We start from the raw sequence: 19,203 nt of genomic DNA on the forward strand, positions 1-19,203 counted from the left end.
GTTCATCTGACATCCATTTTGGCCTAAACCTTGAACAATATTTCTTAGTTGGTATGTAAAGCCTAGTAGCTTCCAAGATAAGTTCTTTGAATGCTTCCCATTTTGAATTTGCTGTTGGTAACATCATCAGTTGGTCCCACTGTATAGAATTTAAATACTGTCTCAGTCCATCGTAGGCGCCTTTACGGAAGCAATAACCCTTCCCTTTACCCCTAATGGTAGTTACCTCTTTGAGTAAATCCCACTTCAGCACACTGTGATCACTGCCACCTAGTGGTTCATTTATCTGCAGATTCTTAATGCATGAAGAATCACTGCTGATAATCAAATCAAGAGTATTACTCCCTCTAGCTGCCTCCCGAACATGCTGATGTAGAAAACAATCATCCAATAAATCCACAAAAGCCCTGCTAGTGTGTGAGTGACCAGCCCCCAAATTCCAGTCAATATCTGGGAAATTAAAATCTCCCATTATAAGACTCTGATTTACTGGCCCACTCTATTTCCCTGTACAGTTTCTTATTATACTCATCAGAGTCATTAGGCCTATAGCACACTCCTACTCTCAATTTTGATCTTCCAATGCTTATGTCACACCAAACTGACTCAACACTGCACTGTCCAGCGATGTCGACTGGCTTCACTTCCTTGGTTTTTATGTGTTTCTTAACTAATAGCATAACCCCCCCCCCTTCCTATCCTGTCTATCCTTTCTGTAGACGTTGTACTCCCCAAATTCCAGTTCTGCATCCCTTATATCTGTGTGACACCACGTCTCTGATATCCCAACAATATCCACCTTTGATGCTTTGAGCAATACCTCAAAACATCAAAGGCAGATTGCTAAATTCAAGGAGCTAAATTCAAGAATTCACTGTTGCTAAATTCAAGGAACCATTTTATTAAAACAGTGGGGAATGACTGCATGCACCAAATGCAGTTTTCAATGTCCCCCAACGAACACTTTCATCAGCATGTTTTTCTGAATCAATTTCCCTTGTGTTTTAATATTAGTAATAGTACTGCCAAAATAATACAAGAAAGCTAAGGTTATGCAGCATAAGAAAAAAAAATAATAAATAAAAAATATAAATAAACAAAAACATCTTACCCATTTCATTCCCAAATCCTAATAAGTAATTTGTTCAATTCTTCTTTAAATGAATTCAAACTACACATCCATAATACTATCTGGAAATTTATTCCAACAATCAATTGCTTCCTGGACAGATACAGAAGGCAAATTTCTGAATGTCTAAAGATTAGTTATTAAATATATAAAGATTAGTGTTTGCACTCTTTCCAGCAGATCTATTTCCTTCCTCAAATGAGGTTTCCAAATCTGTATGCAGTATTAGTATTAGTAACGGCCGCATGGTGCAAGAAAGCCTATGGCTTATGCTGCACCAGCCAAAAAAAAAAAAAAAAAATTAAAACAAAACAATGATAAAAACAAAAAAATAAAAATAAATAACTAAATAATAATAATTAATAAAATAAAAAATAAATAAAAAGGAAATTAAACCTATCATCCTATGTGCTTCCCTTACCCGAAAGTACTATCCAGATGACCTTTGAATTTCCCCAAACTGTCGGCCTCTACCATCCATGAAGGCAACTTATTCCAGTAATTTATAACTCGCTGGCTAAAATAGAACTTCCTGCAATCCAATCTAAACATTTCCCCCCGTAACTTGAATTTATGTCCCCTAGTTCTAGCATCATTTATAATCTTGAAAATTTTGTCCTCATTCATTTTACTGATGCCTCTCAGAGCCTTAAACACCTCAATCAAATCTCCTCTAAGGTGTCTAGTTTCCAAACTCTGCAACCCACATATTCGAAGTCTTTCTTCATAAGGACGCCCTTTTGCCGATCTCACCAGGCGAGTTACCCTTCTTTGCACCCTTTCAAGAAGCTCGATGTCTTTCTTCAGGTGCGGTCTCCATACTTGAACACAGTATTCCAAGTGTGGTCTAACATAAGCCTTATATAATGGGATTATCACGTCCCTATCTCTACTTGCAAAAGTTCGATAGATCATCGATAGGACACCATGGGCCTTCCTTGCAACCTGTTTACAATGCTCAGAGAATTTCATGTCTGACCGTATCGTAACACCCAAGTCCCTTTCCTCCAGTACTGGCTTTAGTTGAACTCCACCAAGTGAATAAGTTTTTTTGGGATTACTGTTTCCCAGGTGTAATACCTTACACTTTGTTGGATTAAAGCACAGCTGCCATTTTTCTGACCATTCCTGAAGTCTATCTAGGTCTCTCTGAAGAAGCTCAGCTTGACAGTGATCATTAACTACTCTCCCAATTTTAACATCATCTGCAAATTTAGACATCACGCCCTCTATCCCTTCATCAATGTCGTTTATGAAAATTAAAAACAACAGTGGTCCTAATACTGATCCTTGGGGAACCCCACTTCTTACATCAACCCAATCTGAGGAATAGCCATTTATCACAACCCTCTGCCTCCTGCCCTGAAGCCATCCTTCTATCCATCTAAGGATTTTCCCAGTGATTCCAACCTGTTCCAGCTTATAAAGCAACAGCTCATGTGGGACTGAGTCAAAAGCTTTGCTGAAATCTAAATAAACAATGTCGAAATTATTCCCTAAATCCAGCTCGTGAGTGACCCTTTCGAAATAGCGAACCAGATTTGTTAAACATGATTTTCCCTTTACGAAACCATGCTGAGTATCCTTGAGAATTTCAATTCGATCCAAATGATCCTGAATTCCACCCTTGATCATTGCCTCCATGATTTTCCCTACTACTGAAGTCAGACTGACAGGTCGATAATTTCCAACTTCACTTTTAGAGCCACCCTTATGTATGGGAGATACATTTGCACTTTTCCAATCCAAGGGAATCTCCCCAGAGTCTAATGATGCTCGCATAATTAGCCTCAATGGTTCAATGCACTCGCTTGCCGCCTTTCTTAAGATTATAGGGTATATTCCATCAACTCCAGGAGCCTTACTGGTCTGTAGGCTCGAAAGTTTTTTCATTAAATAATCTTGCGAAATTTCAATATCATTAATTACATATTTTTTAACTTCGCTCCCACAATTTCCCTTTGCCACAAAAGGCTTTTCATTTGTAAATATCGATGCAAAATAACTGTTGAGTTCATCTGCAACGGCAGCTGGTGTATTTATTACTATCCCCTTTCCCTTACATAAAGGTCCGATCTGGTTTGTCCTGCTCTTCTTGGCATTTATATATGTGAAGAATTCTTTATCCCCCCTCTTTGCTCTGTTTGCTAGTGATTTCTCATAAACTGCCTTTGCCTGTCAAACCTTTTCTGTGGCTCTATTACACATCACCTTGTAGCTGTTATAGGCTTCAGTACTTTTTGTTGTTCTGTAACCTTTCCATGCCACCTTTTTCTGCTCAAGTAATGCGGCAACTTCACTAGTCATCCAACTTGGAACCCTCCTCGTGGAGTATTTTTTTAATGGTATATACGCATTCAAGGCATCTGTGATTAATGTTTTAAAAGCGTACCACAGTTCAATTGTATTCATTCTCTTTTCCAGATAGGCCTAACCATTGCTTATACAATAGGATAATCACTTCTTTGACCCTGCTGCAAAGTTCTTGTATATCAATGACAAAATCCTATAGCAATTTGTCTGTGATGCTCAGAGAACATGTTGGACCCACAGTTCTTTTTTGCATATCAACTACCTTGAGTTTCATTCTAATCAACTAACAATATCTGGCATTTATCTATGTTAAATTCAACTCATCTGGCTAATTTATGACTTTGAATTTGCATATCCTAATTATATCACCAACTACTCTGGCCACCTTAGTGTAAGTTGAAAAACTCAGAATAACTTATAGGGACATACAACACTACTCCCTTTGCTTGAGATCAGATATCTGCAGCTTCAACTGAAGGGAACTTCAGAAATTCCTCTTTCTGAAATCTGATCAAATAACCCAGCATTCTGCCCAAAGAACTGAGTAGTAAGAATTTTCATACTACTTAGTTCTATGGGCAAAACCCACATCATACTGGCATATTACCCAATGATGAGAGTTGTCAATTTTTACTGTCTTGTGACTAGATGTTGTTGTTTTGGTTTTTAGGAGCATTAACAACTAAGGCCATATTGCTCCGGGATATGCGGCGGTCATTCCCTGACCTTTACGCATCTTCTGAATTTGGTGGTGACGGGCTTGAACCCCGGTCTAATCAAGAAGCATGTGATACGCACTACTGCTCCTTCCTACCTGGCTACGGAGGCGCCCCTTGTGACTAGAGTTTGTTCGGGCCTTGTAACAGACAGTCTCAGACATCAATATAATTGAATCAAGCTATTGTAGTGCTTGCTGGCAACAGAAAGTGGATCACCCTTAAATTTATTAGATACACTGTCACACCCAACAAGACGATGACCCTAATGAAGCAAGATACCAGTTGTGTAGCCACAATCATTCAGAAGTCTTTGTCCTTCATTAGATGTAAAAGGGACATGTTTCATGGCTATCTAAGCATTAGTCCTAATAGCCTCTGTAGTTTATATGAGAAATCTAAACTTCGTACTAACAGATATTTATTTAAAGTATACCCAGTATAAAATAAAATAAAATAAAATATTTTATTTTATTTTATTTTATTTTATACTGGGTATACTTTAAATAAATATCTGTTAAACTATGGACCCCAGTACTCCAGGCCCATTTGTCACAACTTCGTACTACTTCGTAGAACTCACCTGGCTAGTTTATGAGAAATCTAAACTTCATACTTCTGAAAATACTATCTTCATGACCTAAAAATTACTTCTTTATATTGTCAACATGTACTACTAGTGACCAAAAAGAAGTTAAAGCCTCTGCCAATTAGAAGCTTGTGACAAGCATTCTTTCACTGACTCTGTAAGGACCTCTTGCTCTAAAGTGCCATTGTCAAGTATATTCATTTTTAATCTGTTTTCGAGAAAAATTAGGTCACCTACCTTAACAGATTTTATGCATTTCAATATATGCTTGGTTCTTATGACCTCCTAGTTTGCTATCCTCCAAGACAATCTGACTGATGATGATAAACTTTTCTGAAATACCCATTCTGAAGTATCTTGGAAGCTAGTACTTAAGAGGTACAAACAAAACGTTAGGAGAATGATTTTGTAACTTGAAATTGCAATGTCATAGCAAGTTGTCACTTGCTGCAACATGTTTGGTGACTCATATAGACAGAGTAATACATGAATCACTTGCTTATCTGCAGTCAGTCTGAATTAGCACATGTTGAATAGATGGTGCATTATGTGTTTCACCACATTTTAAAATGAGTGATTTTAAAAGCAGCAAATTTGCATCAGCTTTTGTTTCAAATTAGAAAAGAGTTCAACAGAAATTCATTAAATGTTAAAAATAGATTTCAGAAAAGATGCTTTTTGTCATTTGAAAACTTTTTGGTAGTTCAAAAAGCTTAAAAAGGGCTTTTTGTCTGTTGAAGATGATACTCTCTCTCTCTCTCTCTCTCTCTCTGGCCACATATCAGCTTCAAAATACAATGATTCATTGCTCATGTTCACAGCCTGATCAGAAATTAAGGATGTTTAACTATCTGCAAAAGTTACTACTATAACTAGTATTTCTTATGAACATGTCAATCAATTTTAACACAATTTGGAAATGTGATGCATGTAAGCCACGTTTTTGTGCTTTGCATCCTCACTGATGTTTACAAAAGGTGGCAAGTTCTGACTTTTCAGAATCTTCATCACCATGCTGGTGCTGACCCACATTTTGTTTCTAACATCATCAATGATGTGAATCATGGAGCTTCAAGCTGGAAACAAAGGCCCACTTCTACCAATAGAAGACTTTGTCCTCACCAAAACCCAAACAAAGCAAGACAATTTCTGAGCAGTGTCAACAAGCAGCCAGAACAGTTTGAAGGTTTTGTCAATAATATGCAGGCACCTTGCCAGCAGGAAGGAGGTTGTTGTTGTTATTTGGTTTTTAGGAGCATTAACAACTAAGGCCATATTGCTCCGGGATATGCGGTGGTCATTCCCTGACCTTTCCGCATCCTCTGTATTGACGGTGACGGGTTCGAACCCCGGTCTAATCAAGAAGCGTGTGCTCCGCACTGCTGCTCCTTCCCACCTGGCTACGGAGGCGCCCACAGGAAGGAGGAAGTGATTATCCCATTGTATAAAACAATGGTTAGGCCACATCTGAAATACTGGAAAAAGGTTTGGAAGCCTTGTTATAGGAAGGATGTGATTTGTTAGGTGTGCAGAGAAGAGCGATGAGGAGAAGAAAAGGGTGTTCTTATCAGAAAAGAGCTTCAATTATGGAAATTGTAGCATCTGAAGACTAGGCATCTGTGAGAAGACATGAAATGAGATGTTTAAGGCTTTGAGTGGATTAAGTAAACCTAATGCTGACAGAATCCTTCCTCTTGCTTAGACTGCACACAAGGGGTATAAATTAAAATTGAAGAAGGATGGTTGATTATTGGAATCAAAATTCCTCCTGTTGATGTGAAAGTGGGTAGTTTGAATAAATTTAAGGAAGAACTAGACAAAGAAGTATTAGGGGCACAGACAGGTTATATAGGAAGGTTTTGTTTTTTTTGCTGATGCTGTATATGCTTGCTTTCTTATATCATGAAACTGTGATTACTTTTTTTTTTTAGTCTAGAAAAAACAAATATTCATGCACCACTAATCAATTTTTGACATAAAATTCCACCATCCATAAATTACACTAGTTTACAAATTTAAGTTTGTTCACTGGAGTTTGAATTTCAATAGGTCTCACTGCCAAAATATGTTGCTGTGATTTCAAATATGACTTAGATTTTTTTCTATCACATCCAGATACATCACAATTTAAGAAATAAAAAAGTATTGTTTTTTACAAAAGTATATAAATTTATTGTATTTAGTAATGGCAAATTGATAGGATTACATTTTCATATATCAAAAAATACATAAATACTAACAAGTATTAATCAAAATTCTGAAACTTTCATTAATCAGACCTTCGTCTCTGTTTGAAAAGAATGTTTAATTGTTTTTCTTTTATGTACAGTGCCAGGTTTCTCTCTTTTTAAACACCAGCAGTAGTTGGCCAACATGCTTGTATTCCACCTTCCCTGGTAGCTCTGCTCCATTTCCTTTATGTCCTGATGGAATCTCTCCGCTAGTTCTTCACTCATCTGTGCAAGATTTTCGGGGAAAAAATCAAGATGGGCATGCAAAAAGTAAATTTTGATGCTCACATTGCAACCTAAATATTCCATTACACTTTTAAAAGCAATCCAGGCTTCCCTTTCAACGTCAGTCATAGTAGTTTCAAACTAACCGTCTAAAACCAATTTTCTAATTTGGGGACCAATGGAAGATACCCTTCTTAAGTTTTGCATCAGATAAACCAGGAAATTTACTGCAAAGATACTTAAAGCAGTTGCCATTCTTATTCAGTGCCTTAACAGATTGCTTCATTATGCCTAAATTGATATGCAGTGGAGGTAAAAGTATTTTATCTGGCTTCACCAAACTTTTGTGCACAATATTTTTTGACCCCGGTGTAAGTTGTGCCTCCAAGGCCATTGCTTCTTTGTCCAATTAGCATTAGTAGAGGCATATGATGCAAGAAAGCAAGCTTATGCAGCATCAGCCAAAAAAAAAAAAAACCCTTCCACTTCACCCCTCCGTTCTTTCGAAATACCTGTCCAGCTGAGCCTTAAATTCATTTAGGCTATCAACTTCCACAACAAGTGATGGAAGTCTGTTCCACCAACCAACTACCCGCTGGCTAAAGGCAAATTTCCGCATATCTATCCTACATCTGTCTTTCCTCAATTTGAATTTATGCCCTCTCAGGTGATTATTCTGAGCAAGAGGCAGTATCCCATCAGCATTGAGCATGCTCAAACCATTCAAGGCTTTGTACACCTCTATCAGATCACCTCACCGGTGCCTAGTCTCCAGACACTGTAATTTACAAAACTTAAGCCTTTCTTCGTAAGAGCAACCCTTCGTTCCGTTCACTAACCTTGTTGCCCTTCTCTGTACTCATTTAAGCAGCTCTACATCCTTCTTGAAATGAGGCCTCCAGACCTGTATACAGTACTCAAGGTGCGGCCTGACCATTGCCTTATACAAGGGAATAATCACCTCCCTATCCCTGCTAGAAAAATTCCTGTATATCATTGATAAGACACCATGAGCTACTCTTGCAGCCCATCTGCACTGCTCAGAGAACTTCATATCTGCCTGCACAATTACCCCCAGGTCCTTTTCATTCTCTACCACTGTCAGTGTAGTACCACAGAGTTGATACGTTGCTCTGGGATTGCTGTTTCCCATGTGTAGTACTTTACATTTGTCAATGTTAAACTTCATTTGCCACCTCTCAGCCCATCTGCTCAACCTTTCCAGATCCTGTTGCAGCAGCATAGCGTCAGTAGCGTCCTTAACAACCCTGCCAACCTTTGTATCATCTGGAAACTTGGACATTAAGCTTGACATACCATCATCAATATTATTTATAAATACAGAAAACAACAATGGACCCAACACTGAACCCTGAGGGACTCCACTAATAACATTAGTCCACGATGAGCAGTGTCCATTAATTACCACTCTCTGTCTTCTGCCACTCAACCATCCCTTTATCCATAGCAACAATTTGCCACCAATGCCACACTGCTCCAATTTGTGCAGCAGTCTTCCATGTGCAACAGTATCAAAAGCCTTTCTAAGATCCAAATATATAATATCAAAGTTATTTCCTGCATCCAATGCTTTTGTGACTACATCAAAGTAACCAATCAAATTGGTCAGGCAAGACCTTCCCTTAACAAAACCATGCTGTGTCTGAGCTATAACTGAATTCTTGTCAAGATGATCCTGCAGTGCTTCTTTAACCAGTGCTTCCATTAATTTTCCTGGAACAGAAGTTAAAGTCACAGGTCTATAATTACTTGTGTCAGCCTTTGATCCTCCTTTGTGAATTGGGGTTACGAGATATACGAAAGCACCTTCTTGTGAAAAATACTGTATAAACTCTCTTTCATGATTTCTGTACCAGGAAAATGATGTACCTGGAGCAAGTAAGTTCTTCGCTTGAAATCTGGATCCCAGAATTTCAGCAGCATACTTTGGAAGACCTAAGTCCCTTACTAAATCATTCAGTTCGACTTGCGTGAATTGCTCTGGCATTAAAATATTTTTTGGTTAATAACATTTCTCTTCACTAACCTCTTTAGCTTCTGCTTTGGTGGAAGAAGATGTGGACTCCAAAGTTTCTGGTGGAGGTTTTACAGGCAGATCAGGTCCATGCAGAACCAGTCTTATGGCTGATGGTAGATCTGGATATTCGATGTCCTTTGTATTTTTTGATTTGCAACCTTTAACGTCATATACACAAAAGTAACATTCGGCATGGGTTACTGGCTCGCGCCACACCACAGGAATAGCAAATGGCAAGCACACCTTTTTTCCTTGACTCCATTTTCTAAGATGTTCGACACATGTATGGCATACTTTATGCGATGCCCACGATTTATCCTGATCGCCTAGTTTTATGTAAAAGTATGCATAATACAATTTTTTTTACAAAATCGGTAATATTTTGCCTCTGCTTTACAGGAACAAAACAACCACATATGTAACAAAATATGTCGGGACTGTTTATACACTTTCTGGTTGCTATACTAAAAGAAAACTAACATACAATGAGAGCTCACGGCGGTTTTTATAGGAGTACTGTGACTGCATAAGGGATGTGTCACTTATATAGGCGCCGGCGCCTCAGTAGCCAGGTGGGCAGGAGCAGCAGTGTGTAGCACACGCTTCTTGATTAGACCGGGGTTCGAGCCCGTGCCCACCAAATACGGAGGATGCAGAAAGGTCAGGGAATGACTACTGCATATCCCTGGACCAATATGGCCTTAGTTGCTAATGCTCCTAAAAACAAAATAACAAACAAACAAACAAACAAACTTATATAGGCTCTGTGGTTGAGTGGGCTGTACAAACAAGTGAGTGCATGCTCAGATAAGTTTAACCCATAACTACACACAGGAGTCTCTCAGACTCCACTTGGAAAATAAAATTCTGGGAATCATAGATGGGCCGGAAGAGCGGGGTGGGGGGCTGTCTACCTTCCTGGGTCAAGGTCAGCTACCTTGCAGTGTGTGGTTACAGGTTAAACTTGCACAATCTGTTGTATTTGAGGCAAATATTTGATACTGATTACGAATATAGGGGTATAAAACTTGTAAACCATTGCAGAAACTATAGTTATGTACACATTTGCATATAATACCTAGGTAATATTTTATTAATGAATTGTGAAAAATCTTTACGTGATAGAAACAAACGGACTTCAGTTTAGTAATCAGTAAACATGCATAAATAACTGCCACATACTTTTACTCAAACCACAGATACACTGTAAACCAGTGTTATTATTGCTTCTGCCTATCAAATTATAAAAATGCATAGTGCATTCACACAATTTCAAGAAAACAGCATAAAAAGAAAATGCATGATGAGTATCGCAGATATCATGGTCATGAATGTGAATCGTATGTTTTGAAGATATAATGTAACATGTCAATACAAATCGCAAATCTGCCCTACCATGGAATATTGTTCCCACATCTGGGGTGGTGCCCCCAAAACCTCTCTCAGGCTTCTAGATTCCATTCAGAAGAGGGCAGTTAGGTTAATTAATGACTCATCTCTAACAGAGTCTCTCCACTTGCTGTCTCATAGACGTACTGTTTCTTCTGCATGCTTTTTTCTACAGATAATTCATGGGCACTTTTCTTCTGAATTGGCGTCTGTAATTCCCGCTCTCTCTTTCAAAACATTCCGAACACGTGCCGCCACCAGCCAACATCCATTTACTGTCCAACTTCAAACTCACAGAACCAACTTTTCACCTTCCTCGTTTATTCATTCAATTGCTGTTCTCTGGAACAACCTTCCTTCATATGTCTTTCCTGAAAATTACAACCTACAGAAGTTCAAGTCGTCAACTTGAACTTCTGTAGACTGTAATTTCAACAAATATCTTCAGCAAGAATGTCAACAAATATCTTCTATCATCTTCTCAACCTCCAACCCAAGCATGGTACAAAGTACTATAGGTTCTAATACCTCTTGTGTTTGGGGTTTTCATAAAAAAAAAAAAACATGCCAATACACTTGACAGCACAAGACATCATCTGTTCAAAATATATGAATCAGTGTTTCTCATCAAGACATCAAAAGATACCAATCATGGGCCCTCTCTTTTAATTGCCTCTTTTGAAATAAAAACAGGACTGAGTTTAAGGAGGACTAAAATCAACAAAGTTATCTTGGTCCCACTGGAAATCAGCATTTAAGGAACTGGTTAGGGGATATTCAAGAAGCTGAAGCAGTATCATCAGGGAAAAGTTTCTCAAAGTGCAAGGTAAACGGAAATGTGGTATTATGAGCTAAACAATAAATATAATTTCCAGTCAATGGAAGGAGGTCATTAATATAAAAGATGAGTGGGAAAGAGTAGTAGCAGTGCAAATGATGCAAGAAAACAAGCTTATACAGCATCAGCCACACACTTCACCCATCCATACCTTCCAAGAATATGTATATAGTTCTTCCCTGAATTTATTGAAATCATCCATTTCCAGAATATCAGATGGAAGCCTGTTCCAACAATCAACCAACCAGTGGCTGAAGGCAACTTCTGCACATCGATCCTGCAAACATCCTTCCTCAACTTAAATTTAGGCTCCCTCATGTGTAGTCTCAGCAAGAGGAAGAATGCCATTCACATTCAGCTTACTCAATCCATTCAAGACCTTAAATACATCAATCAGCTCATGCTGCATATGCTTAGTCTCCAGAAATTGCAATTTTCAGAACTGAAGCTTTTCTAGGTAAGAGCACCCTTTTGTTCACTTCACTAATCTGGCTGCAGTTCTCTGCACCCATTCCAGCAGATTTACATCCTAAAGTGAAGCCCCCAGACCTCTACACAATACTCTATATGCAGCCTAACTATGCATGTAAAAAAGGGATAATCACCTCCTTATCCTTACTAGCAAAGTTTCTATATATTGTTGACAAAACCCCATGAGCTGTCCAGGCAACACATCTGCACCGCTCAGAGAATTTCATATACGACTGCACAATTACTCCCAGATGTTTTTCATTTTCTACTATCCTGAGTGTCGTTCCACACAGTTGATAAGTTACCCATATACAGTACCTTCCATTTGTCAATGTTAAACTTCAACTGCCATTTCTCAGCCCCCCAACCTAATTTTTCTAAATCTTGTTGCAGTGGCATACTGTCATTACTGTTGTTAGCCACCCTGCCAACCTTTGTATCATCTGCAAATGTTGACATTAAGCCTGATATACTTCTACCAATATTATTAATAAATACTGAAAACAACAACGGGCCAATGTATTCAAAGTTAACCCATTAACATCAAGTGGCCGAATGTGATTCAACCCTCTAATGTTAATAATAATAATCATTCTATGCCTTCTTCCACTCAACCATCCCTTTATCCGTAGCAGTAACTTGCCCTTAATGCCACACTGCTCCGGTTTATACAGCGATCTTTTATGTGCAACAGTATCAAAACCCTTACTGAAATCCAAGTATACGATATCAAAATTATTTTTTGCATCCAGTTTATTAGTCACAGCATAATAATAATTTATCAAATTGGTTACAAAGGTCGTGCTAGTCTGTGAGTGACCAACCCACAAATTTCAGTCAATATCTGGAAAGTTAAACTCCCTCATAAGACATTCTAATTTATTGGCCCACACTATTTCTCTGTATAGCTGTTTGCTATACTTATCACAGTCATTAGGCCTATAACACACTCCTGCTCTCAATTTTGTTTTTTCCAGTGCTTATATCACACCAAACTGACTCAACATTGCACTCTTCATGCATGTTAACTGGATGCACTGCCTTAGATTTAATATTCTTCTTAACTAAGAGCATAACCTCTCGACCTTCCCTGTCCTGTCTATCCTTCCTGTATACATTGTACTCACCATGTTCTAATTCATTATCACTTATGTTTGACTGACACCATGTCCACTCTATCCCTACAATGTCTGCATTTCATTACTTCATCAGTAATGAAATACCTCATTACTTCAAATACCTCAAATTTATTTATAATGCTCAGAGCATTAGCGGACATGCAAGTATACATGCACATGTTCTTACTCTTAGTTACCCTTACACAGCCCACATATTCACTGGTTCCATGATGACTCACAGCAGAGCATGAAATCCCCAACATCTTGCTTTTCAGGCTGCTGCATTTTTCAATAGAATCAGTGCAAGAATCTCCTTCATTTCTGTCTGCAGTTCTAATTAATCTATTAATCTCTGTATCATGGTTGTTTTAGCAATAGCATTAGTAGAGGCATACAATGCATTAGTAGATGCTGCATAAGAAAGCAAGCTTATGCAGCATCAGCCAAAAAAAAAACAAAAAAAAAAACACTCCCATTTCACCCCTCCATTCGTTTCAAATGCCTGTCCAGCTCATAAAGGCAAATTTCCACACATCTATTCTACAACTATCTTTCCTCAATTTGAAACTGAGCCCCCTCAGGTTCTTAGTCTGAGCAAGAGGAAGAATCCCATCAGCATTCAGCTTGCTCAACCCATTCAAGGCCTTATACACCTCAATCAGATCACCTCGTGGGTGCCTACTCTCCAGGCACTGCAATTTGCAGAACTTTCTTGGTAAGAGCACCCCTTTGTTCCCCCCACCAATCTTGTTGCCCTTCTTTGTACTCGTTCAACTACCTGGGTCCATGTGACTAGAACACAGAAGCCAACTGAAGTTGTGAACATTAATATCACCAAGGAAAATTACCTTACTGTTAGGGAAATTGGATTGGAGAAAGTCAAGTTTCAAAGAGAGGAAGTCAAATAGTTCCAAGCGATTAGTGGAGTTGGGAGAATGACAGAAGCAACAGATGAATTTGACAGAATGGAGTAGAGATTTAAAGCCAGACAAGATCAAAAAGAGGACATTCCAAATTACTAAGAGCCTGACAGGGAATATCAGAACGGACACATGCACAAGTGCCTTTGAAGTGAAACAATTTGTTTCACTTTAAAGGTACTTGTGCATATGAGAATAATTAGGATAGCTGACATGAACAGTAGTTGAATCAACTGATAATTGGGATACTGTCAGAAAAAGTAAGCAGGGCTTAGCAGACAGTAAGTGGAAATGGACATCACTGAGATTGGAAATGAGACCATGTATATTTGTGAAAGGAAGAGGAAGTGTTTCAAAGATTTAGATCTTTTTAAAGCTAAGTTTGTTTTATTACTTTGATTATTCATGATGTATAAAGTAATGAAATTTCTAGATATGGCATGAACATAGCAAGAATATACCCAACTCCTTGACATGGCCTCGACAATGCCCCCCCCCCCCCCGTCCCATACACCCTACTCGGACTCGCTCCAGTCACTACCTGGAAGAGTAGAAGCAGCAAGATTATATACTAGCTGATCTGAAAGCCAACTTAGAGGGTTACCAAGAGGGTTTTGTCCAGTGGATTATCTAATGGCCAGCATGCAAACACCATTTTAGAGCTGTACTCTCGAAACGTAAGGAAGACTGGATCTCATGATGCCCATCATAACCTCTAAAGATATCAATCAGACTGCATGATGGAAGAGATGGGATATTGCCTAGGTGGTAGATGACTCTCATAAAGAACCTAGGCAATACTAGGTTGTTGATGAGAGTCATCTACCACCTAGTATTGCCGGATATAACACAGAGGGAGCAGTATTCCTCAGTGTGGTGTGGACACACCACACTGAGGAATACTGAGGAATTTGCAGATTAAAGAACCACTAGGTGGCAGTGATCACAGTGTACTGACGTGGGATTTACTTAAAGATTTTATTACCATCAGGGGTAAAGGAAAGGGTTTTTGCTTCCGTAAAGGCGAGTACAGTGGTCTCCGACAGTTTTTAAATTCTGTACAGTGGGATCAACTGACGATGTTACCAACAGTAAATTCTAAGTGGGAAGCATTCAAGGAATTAATCGTGGAAGCTACTAAAAGTTTCATACCTATTAAGAAATATTGTTCAAGGTTTAGGCCTAAATGGTTGTCAAATGAACTAATGAGACTCGTAACAGAGAAGAAAAATGCATGGGATGCATATAAATTATCAAGCGACTCAGAAGCCTATGGCAGATATAAGTTAATCTGTAATCAGGTCACAAAGGAGGTTCGGCAGGCGAAGGCAGATTACGAGAAATCCTTGGCAAAGGATGCTAAGAAAAACAGCAAGGATTTCTTTACTTATATAAACTCTAAAAGGAAGGAGATGAATCGATTGGTCCACTTGACATCGATGGTTCGACTGTTGATGATCCTGCTCAAAGAGCAAACAAACTGAATGAGTATTTTGCATCTACATTCACACGTGAGGAATTATTAAGGTTTGAAAATGGCAGAAGGTTATCAAATTGTAGCAGGGTGCTTAATGATCTTGTAATAACTGAGAGCAAAGTGGAAGAGAAATTGTTGAAGTTAAACGTAAGAAAAGCACCTGGGGTGGATGGGATCTATCCAGTTATATTAAAGGAGGCGGCAAGGCAACTAAGCAAACCCTTAGCCATAATTATGAGAGCATCCTTTGACTCAGGGGAGGTTCCCACGGACTGGAGATGTGCAAATGTATCCCCAATTCACAAAGTGGGATCGAAGGGTGACATGAGTAATTACAGACCAGTTAGTTTAACTTCTGTTCCGGGTAAAATAATGGAGTCGCTGGTTAAAGATGCATTGCAGGATCATCTAGACAAGACTGCAGCAATAATTCAGACACAGCATGGGTTTGTTAAGGGAAAGTCTTGTCTGACAAATTTGATAGGATATTATGATGTGGTTACAAAGGAACTGGATGCAAAAAACAATTTTGATATCATATATTTGGATTTCAGGAAAGCTTTTGACACTGTTGCGCATGGAAGACTATTGTACAAATTGGAGCAGAATGGTATTAAGGGTAAGTTGCTACAATGGATAAAAAGGTGGTTGAGTGGGAGAAGACAGAGAATGGTAATCAATGGGTGCTGCTCTTCTTGGACTAATGTTATTAGTGGAGTCCCACAGGGTTCGGTGTTAGGTCCACTGTTGTTTTGTATATTTATCAATGATATTGATGAAGGTATATCAGGCTTAATGTCGAAGTTTGCAGATGATAGGTTGGCAGGGTTGTTAATGACAGTAATGGCAGTCTGCTACTGCAACAGGATCTAGATAATTTGGGCAGATGGGCTAAGAAGTGGCAACTGAAGTTTAACCTTGACAAATGCAAAGTACTGCATATGGGTAGAAATAACCCCAGAGAAACGTACCAACTGTGTGGTACTACACTTAAGGTGGTAGAAAATGAAAAAGACCTGGGAGTAATTGTGCAGTCAGATATGAAGTTCTCTGAGCAATGCAGACAGGCTGCCAGGGCAGGTCATGGGGTTTTGTCAATGATATATAGGAATTTTGCTAGCAGGGAAAAGGAGGTGATTATCCCTCTGTATAAGGCAATGGTCAGGCCACACCTTGAGTACTGCATACAGGTCTGGAGACCTCATTTTAGGAAGGATGTAGATTTACTTGAGCGGGTACAGAGAAGGGCAACAAGATTGGTGAGGGGAATGAAGGGATCCTCTTACCAAGAGAGGCTTAAGTTCTGCAAATTGCAGTGGCTGGAGACTAGGCACCTGCGCGGTGATCTGATTGAGGTATATAAGGCCTTGAATGGATTGAGCACACTGAATTCTGATGGGATCCTTCCACTTGTGCAGATTACGAACCTAAGGGGGCATAAATTCAAATTAAGAAAAGACAGATGTAGAATAGATGTGCGGAAATTTGCCTTTAGCCAGCGGGTGGTTAATTGCTGGAACAAACTTCCATCTGTCGTTGTGGAAGTTGATAGCTTGAATAAATTTAAGGAGGAACTGGACAGGCATTTGGAGGGAATGGTGTGATTTTTTTTTTTTTGGCTGATGCTGCATAAGCTCATACATTTGCTTTCTTGCATCACATGCTACTACTACTACTACTACTACTGCTCTCTCAGTGTGGTGTCCCTGCTTACATTGGTTTGCTCAAAGGTAGTCCCCCCCAGTATATAAGTTGCTGTATTTCAGGACTTGCAAATGGGGGTTATACACAGGGTTACTAACAGTTTCACCATCATGAAGGTACAAGTAGAGGATTTGGCTCGCAGAATGACCACACTTCACCGAATTTTGGTTCACTTGACTCAATCACTTGTCACCTGAATATCAGTTCCATTGGCATTTTAACTCCCAGGTAGCAAATCCAGCTTGTCACATCCAAGAGGATGTCTGTGACAGCCTCAAGGCATTATATATGCCATCTTGTTGTCCCATAACTTAATGTAACATATTTCAAGACTTATGCAACTGGTTCCCTATAACTCGTCAAGTTCAAAATTTCTGTTATCTTATTAATGTTTGCTAGTCCTCAATTAAGACAGAGTAATTAAGGCAATTATATAATGTAATATTTATTTTTCTTTGGACAAATGAAATTAAAAATTTTCGTTTTATTCTATTTTCTACAGTTTAGCAAAACAGCTTTTTTTTTTTTTTTTTTTTTGGAATGTCAGTTCAATAAGCAATAATTCTTTTATGCCCAACTTTCAAAACTTTACAGTTATTCTTCCTTTATTTAACTCCTTGCTATTGCTGGTTGTGTTTTGTTTGTGAAAAGGATTAAAATGAGCTTACCTCCCCAATTATCATTATTTTGGCCTTCATAAGTGTTAACTTATTTACCATGAACCTTATCCATACTTGTAACTAGAAGAGAATTAATCTTGCAGAGCAGACTCTGCAAGATTAAGAAACTTACCTTGCTCATTTCTGAGTTTCCTTTTTCTTGATTACTGACTGATTTAAACTTCACAGTCATACTGCTTTCGAACTTAACAGAATATAACAAATAAACTTATCTCACAAAATAAAGGGGCTAAATCTGCAGGAAACTTTGCAACTCTGTAAAAAAAAAAAAAATTTTTTTTTTTTCCTTTTTAGAAATACTTTCTAAAAGTATTCACAACTATGAACAAGCTTCAATTCCTCTTTCACTCAAGGAACTTTCACTTTTTCCTTTGATCATTCTAGCTGAATGCTCCTTTCATTCCATTACTAAAAACAACTGTTAAATGCTTGAAAGTTGCTACGAAGCTTTCAGAGCTATGTCATGAACATGTGTTTAATGATCCTTCTGGTTAGCAACACCATTTTATTGCGACACCATTTTATTTCTTATATAAACAAAATGCATGTTACAAAGTAAGTACAGAGTTTTTTGTTTTTTTTTTAAACAAAAAAATGCATTTTTAAATGTTTTTATGCAATACGTGACAGATTAAGAACTCTGAAATTTAGGTATATCACAGAGTAAGTTTAATAATTTCATAATTTGATAATGAAACTGACCAAAAATTACATGTTACTGTATAAGCAATAACAATGTGTCTGATTTAGTGTGACATAGTATATCTACTATAGCTATATTTTATAACTATAGTGGATATAGTTATAATCTGTTCAATCTATGGCATAGGTATTTAAAGGATGAATACATTATATACAAGAAATTTCTACAATACATTTTGTGGTCTTGAAATTTCGGCACCAACTCTCTTTTTTATCTTTTCAATAAAATGAGAACATAATTATATATCTATCGCACCAGAAATCACTTAAAAGTGACATTTAAATTGCATCAAGACCAACTTCAATGATCATCTGTAATATAGAATACACTAATCTGAGTGGGGAAAAAAAAGTTAAGAACTTATGCACTTAATGGTAAACACAACTCAAATTTATTTTGAATATCATTAATTTAAACAATATACTGAGATAGCAAAACAATAGTAACATGTTCACAAAATATACGCATCACATTGCTGTGAACTATATCTTTTAATACTTCCCTCAAAATACTAAAAATAACATAAGTACATTAAATACATACGTGACAAGGATGATTCTTATGATAAGGTCAGGTGTTGCACCCCAAAATCCTACATCCAAACAAGGAATAGCAGAGGCTAAAGGGGGAGGGGTAATTAAATCAGATGGGATGATATTAAC

The 19,203-nt window shown here is 38.1% G+C and overlaps 1 protein-coding gene across 1 annotated transcript in view; it reads right to left on the bottom strand.

Moving 5' to 3' along the window:
- The window catches only part of LOC150080194 (protein Aster-B-like), a gene marked incomplete in the record, with an annotated part of 482,184 nt that overhangs the window by 65,790 nt on the left and 397,191 nt on the right, over positions 1 to 19,203 (bottom strand). The window contains 1 exon segment of the mRNA XM_090380640.1: positions 19,085 to 19,160. Coding sequence (XP_090236766.1) covers positions 19,085 to 19,160 — 76 coding nt within the window.

The sequence above is a fragment of the Mastigoproctus giganteus genome, chromosome 9, assembly GCF_048544385.1.
Source record: "Mastigoproctus giganteus isolate SK-2022 chromosome 9, ASM4854438v1, whole genome shotgun sequence".
NCBI lineage: Eukaryota > Metazoa > Arthropoda > Arachnida > Uropygi > Thelyphonidae > Mastigoproctus > Mastigoproctus giganteus.